The sequence below is a fragment of the Mchenga conophoros genome, linkage group LG23 (genome assembly GCF_057382185.1).
Source record: "Mchenga conophoros isolate Kocher_MC1m ecotype Shallow Benthic linkage group LG23, M_conophoros_male_GT1.1, whole genome shotgun sequence".
NCBI classification, from domain to species: domain Eukaryota; kingdom Metazoa; phylum Chordata; class Actinopteri; order Cichliformes; family Cichlidae; genus Mchenga; species Mchenga conophoros.
In genome coordinates this window covers 9118468-9124569 of record NC_140547.1, presented here as the reverse complement: position 1 = coordinate 9124569, position 6102 = coordinate 9118468, and the positions used below count along the sequence as shown (strand labels likewise).

Below are 6102 nucleotides of genomic sequence, written 5' to 3'. Positions count from 1 at the left end.
AGGGTGTGCACAAAGGCCCAGAAGAAGGTACATAAGGGAATATTTTTATGTTATTTATTTAGATTTTTACTTAAAACTGCCATAAAAAACACATCTTATATAGCACTGTAATATCTGAGCACTCAAAGCATTTTATACAACTTGTCACACTCATACAGGCTCTTTTTTTTCCTCCATGGTTTTAATAGGTTTAATAGAGTACACTCATATATTGTGTCAAAATTATTTCTGGGTATGTAAATCTGTCTCTGTGTGCTCTCACTTTACTATAACATTTATATTTTCTAAAAGAAAAAAGCAAACAACAACAACAAAACAATTTGCTTGCACTGTTCTTTGCTCTTGTCAGCTGTAATCAATTACAGTATTTATTCATTTTGTACTGTACTTTTGTTTTAGTCTCATACACTATGTCCAGCTGCTGATGGGGACACATTATGTATTCTGCACAGAGACAGCGTTACGTACCTGGAGTCACCCGCTGCTGCTGAGGAGGGGACATGGTGTGTTTCTCTGGGAAGGGGAGGAGATTGAAAGCCTGAGTCACCGACTGTTCTGTCCCCTCTTCAGCTCCGAAGAGTGAATTTATTTTTTCCAGACTCTCATCTTCGTGTGCTAGATTCACTCAGGATCATTTCCTGTGTGCTGCAGACACACAGAACAAAGACAGTTCATATGAGTGATGCTGAATAAGATAAACCATTATTGTGGAGAACACACTGTCACAGCAGCAGACCACAATATTTCATCGGTGCTGCCTATGCCGTCTACACAACAAAGGTTTAAAATAAGCAACGATCAAACCATTTACCATGTACAAGTTTTACCTCACTCATATTTAGGATTTCTGTTAAAAGATTTTCTTTGTCATATTGATGGATAAAAGATTTCAACATAAAAAATATTATGTATTACAGGAATTGAAATGTAATAATAAATATAGGCTTCAGGTTTATAAAAAGCAGATTCAGCAACAATATTCATCCTATTAGCTGTAATATTGTGTAACTGCTCTGCCCATTAAAGACCAAGGACCTCTGGGTGTGTCCTGTGCTTTCTGGCACCCAGGGAATCTTTTCAGTCCTGTAGGTTGAGGTGTGGGAACTGTGTGGTTTGCTCCGTGGCATCATGCATTTTAGGCTCAATGCGCCACAGCAAAATGTTTTTTAATGTTTATGAATCACACATGTCTACCTTATTTGAATTCAAGAATGAAAATATATGTGGGAGTGAGCTTGAGCCCGCTTTAATCACGTAAGAAATATATCAGACTCCACCAGGAGTACTTTTGGGAGCAACTGAATTATTTCAATTCCAGCTGATCTGACCAATATATATACAAATTCACTGTGATATATATGCTTTCAGGTTGGTATTTATAAAACACTAATCAGAGTTCCCAAGTTCTTGTTTGAGGTCAAACGCTGAAGTCTGATTTTAATAATAATAATCTACTGAACCAAAAGACTTCTGCGCAACGTAACGTTTGAGGTGAGGACTCGTGCGTAATGCGACCAGCATGACCAAAAAAACCGGGGGGAAAGAAAAGGGCGGGCGGATTTTCACAGTTTGCTGCAATAATTTAAAGATCAACACAGTCTCTGCTTACTCAACCTCAACAAGTAACTGACTTAGCGCAACTTACATTTCCCATAAATGTCAAGGATCTTTTCCATCCTTCTGCAGAACACGCGAGAGACGAAACAGCAACCACTCAACAGAGTCTCATTTTTCAGGATGGCAAACTGTCAGAGTGTAATAATAAGATTGAAGTTTGCGGGGTCTTTCTTCCTATACAGCGCAGAGCTCAGTGTAAATGGCAATTGTGGTAGTTATTAATTGGTCCAGCCACTCTTGCTTAAACTTACGACCCTGTGCTGTCTTTCCTCCAGCAGTTTAGCCCAGAAACAATCCGTGGCACCACTCAGACTCATTAGACTATCAGTACCATGGCACCATCACATACCCCGACTACTGGACCTTCCGCAGTTTCTTATTAGTGACAGTGCGTCACTAGAGGAATCGTTTACGCACGAGCCAATACAGGCACAAGGCGACGGTTGAGATTTTCTGATCTCCTTTTGCGCCATGGAGAACTCCAGTCTGCCGGGTGGAAGTGCGCAAAGTGCTGGTTCGGTGGACTTTATTACTTTAAAGCAAGTGGATTCTCCGGAGGAGGGTGTCATGAAGGGATTAGGAGCGGTCGGTCGTGCCGTGTTTCTCCAAGGCAGCGGTTACAGGACTGTAGCCGAGTTTATGGCCGTTCTCCCGACGGAAACCTCTCACCTGATGCCTGCCTTCTGGGACTCCCCGCTCAGTCACGGCATCAATGTGTTCGTCGGACTGGTACTTTGCTTCACTATGTTGGGGCTGGGCTGCACGGTGGAGGTCAGCCAGCTCGGAGAACATATCCGCCGACCCATCGGGGTGCTCCTGGCTCTGGTGTGTCAGTTTGTTATCATGCCACTAGTGGCTTTTCTTTTGGCGCTAGCCTTTTCTTTGGATGATGTGGCGGCGATGGCCGTGCTCCTCTGTGGCTGCTGTCCTGGAGGAAACTTGTCAAATATTATGTCTCTGCTTGTGCACGGAGAGATGAATCTAAGGTAGATCCCCTTACTCACCTAAGCATGACTTGAAGTGGGTTTTGGTGTTAACAGTGTTTTGTGCGCAAATTCTGACATTAACGCACTGAAATAACAACACTTAAGAATAACTTTTAAGTTCTGCATGCTTTTTTTAAGCCATTGCTACATTTTCCTCAAACGATCCAACACCGTACGTGCTGCACGTCCACCATACTCCTTCTTTTCTCTACTCCTCCCAGCATCATCATGACCATATCCTCCACTCTGCTGGCGCTCGTTTTGATGCCGCTCTGCCTCTGGATCTACAGTCGAGCCTGGATCAACACCCCTGTGGTTAACCTCCTGCCCTTTGGGGCCATCATACTGACACTTTGCAGCACCCTCATCCCCATTGGGTTTGGAGTTATGCTTAGGTACCGCTACACGCGAGTGGCGGATATTGTTTTAAAGGTAATCTGACAACAATTAACTTTTATACATCCGTTCGATCATTTCGTTCCAGCCGAAGTGCTTTTGGTTAGGGGCCTTAGCCCAAAAGCGCATTGCGTATTTCTTGGTCTCAGTTATTACTAGTGGGGTGGCTGACCGCTGGAAGAGTGACATCAGAGGCACTATATCAGGAAGAGCTCCTCCCTGTGCTTTCTGATAAAAGCGACACATGAGGGCCTCATCAGTTAGAGTACACAGTTATGTTGGGCACCACAAGCACAACGAAATTATATGCTGTCCCCTTAGTGCAAAGAAAGCAGTCTATCTTAAACTTTTATTATATGTACACAATTTTTAAAAAGGAGTTTACAATAAATAAATAAAGCAACATAAAAATGTGATGTTATTAGTTATTATTGGTTGCGCAGATTGGATATTGCCTTTATGGTTCAAATGAAGAAAAAAACTGAAATTTTTTGGTTTTAAAAATCATGTCTTGTAGAAAGTTGCCGCCATATTTTTAAAAAAATTCTCACGCTGAATTCTTGTGTTTGCAGGCTTCTCTGTGGTCTTTGTTGTTCACCCTGGTGTTACTCTTCATCCTTACTGGAGCAATGCTGGGGCCAGAGCTGCTCTCCACCATCCCGCCTTCTGTCTACGTGGTGGCTGTGCTGATGCCTCTGTGCGGTTACGCTGCAGGTTACGGGCTGGCAGTGCTTTTTGACTTGCCCCCCAACAGTCGCAGGGCTGTGTCTCTGGAGACGGGCTGCCAGAATGTGCAGCTGTGTACGGCTATCCTGAAGCTGGCCTTCCCTCCTCAGCTGATGGGGGGGATGTACATGTTTCCCCTGCTCTACGCCCTGTTCCAAGCAACCGAGGCTGGGATTTTCATCCTGGCCTACAGGATGTACAGGAGGGAGGTCCTGCATAAACCAGATCCCATGGTGGACGGTGAGGACACGGACATAAATTATCAAAGGTTTGAAGACGAGGACTTTGAACCGTCATATGGTGCGGTGACAGTGAGCGACCCAAACACTATCATGCTGGATCCTTGTCCTCCTGATCCAACTCCAGTTTAATCTGCATAAAAATAATAAAATAAAAAAAACAAAAATCGCTGCTTCGCTATGGAGGACCAAAACTGCCAAATTGAAAAAAGAAAAAAAAACGAAAAAACATATATATATGACTCAGTAACACAATTAATAGACATTAAATTATTACTTAAACACAGAAATGAATAAAGCTATAATATAAACACTTGTTTTTATTGTTTTCAACATGTCACTTGGTATTATAGTTATCCCACTTTATTACTTTCATTCATTTTGACTTTTATTTTACATTTATTTAATGATTCTTTTTATTATTTATCTATTATTTGACTGTATTTTTAGCCAAGTGGGAACTCCTAGGACTGAAAAATGAAGCAAATGCAAAGGTAATAAAACCTTCATCTAATACTGGTCCTTTAAAGACCACATGAGGTTGGCTCCAAGCAGACATTATAAAAGATGGATCTAGCTACCGTGACATCACTTGTTGGTTTCTGAAGTCCAATTTTGAAGCCTGGGGATGTGGTTTCTGCAATCGCCAGCTTAGTTGCAAAAATCCACATATGAAGAGATAACGGTCTGACTGTGAAAATGGATGCTCATTGGCTAACGCTCACTGACTTGTAGCTACATACCACAGATATCCTTCCATTCTGCTTTGCTTATAAAACAGACCTTGGCTTTTATTTTTAGCATGACCCGAAATGAGTGATTGAGACCATAAACTCAGCAGGAAAATCAGAAAATAATTTTCCCACAGAACTCTATAGAATTAAATGACTTTTCGAAACCACAGCTATTGCCATCTGGTGGTCTTCAAGTAGGATACAGATATTTTGGCACTTCTGCATTGGCTTTATTGTTAGACCCGAAGGTTACGTCCATCTTTGATACATGTGTATGATTTAAATTGGTTGATTGAAATTCGGGTGTTTTATTCGTTTCTTGCTTAAGATTAGCAGGGATGTGCACCTTTAGCTCCTCGCAGACTCTGTGCCGTGTTATTGTTTATGAGCTTTTGATTGGCCAACATTTTTTGAAGGTTGGGGTTATATCACCACCTGTTGCTTTAGCATGCTCTTGACTGCGCTCGAGATTGGTTTTGCATTTTCATGTGTAAGGAGACATTTTTTAAAGACAAACTCGGAAAAATCTTGTTTTAAAAAGTACCTGCGTAGCTAGCCTTCACACATAAGCTTTCCCTTTTCTAAATGGGTCACCCTCCCTCAACCCTCCCATTTATCCAGGCTTTGGAATAGCACCGGGAATCCAATAGCGTGTGACCTCGCCTTGGAAAAATGTGGGGGTAGGGCTGCGTTCTCCTAGTCTCAAAATGGTGATCATGCACATGTAAGGTGAATGTGTTAACCACTACACTATGTTGTTATATAAATCTGGAAACTTCAACCGCTGATAAAGCATATAATCTAATTACTGAGTCATTTATTGACTAATTTCTTTATTTTTTAATTTTGGCAGTTATGACCTTCCATACATACTATGACGCAGGGAAGCAGATTAAGGCGTTCAGATGGATTTATCATTTCATCGCTGTTATTCATAAAAGAAATGCCTGTAAAATGTTAACATGATTGCTAAAAAGGTGCTTTATGTCCTGAGCTTAACTCGTTCATCCTAACCACTGATGTCTCATTTTGTGATATAAAAAAAGCAAAAGAAACATGACTTCAAAGTTGCATTAGTGAAGCAGGACAGTGTTTCGTTCCAATGCTTTAAGTGTGTGTGTGTGTGTGTGTGTGTGTGTGTGTGTGTGTGTGTGTGTGTAAGAGAGACTAAAAGCCATTTTAAAAACATATCAGACTGATTCATGTGCAGTTTTCCCAACAAGCCTGTGCCAAAACTTTAGCTTACCTGTGCTCTACAGTCTGATCTTAATTGTACTGTAAAAATTGTGCCAATTAAAGACGTATAAACACAAAACAGGCACACCTCTGTCACGTGTCTACTTTCCCCTCCTTTCTTGTAATGAGACGTCCTACACCTGATCTTAATTAGGTCTAATGGAGAGC

At 41.5% G+C, this 6102-nt stretch overlaps 1 protein-coding gene across 1 annotated transcript; it reads left to right on the top strand.

The window, feature by feature from the left end:
* The first annotated feature begins 1732 nt into the window (after positions 1–1732).
* Positions 1733–6063, top strand: slc10a4 (solute carrier family 10 member 4). Its single transcript, XM_085264152.1, has 3 exons — positions 1733–2603; positions 2825–3035; positions 3572–6063. The coding sequence occupies exons 1-3, from the start codon at positions 2089–2091 to the stop codon at positions 4094–4096; spliced, it is 1251 nt and encodes a 416-aa protein (XP_085120278.1). The 5' UTR covers positions 1733–2088; the 3' UTR covers positions 4097–6063.
* The last annotated feature ends 39 nt before the right edge of the window (positions 6064–6102 follow it).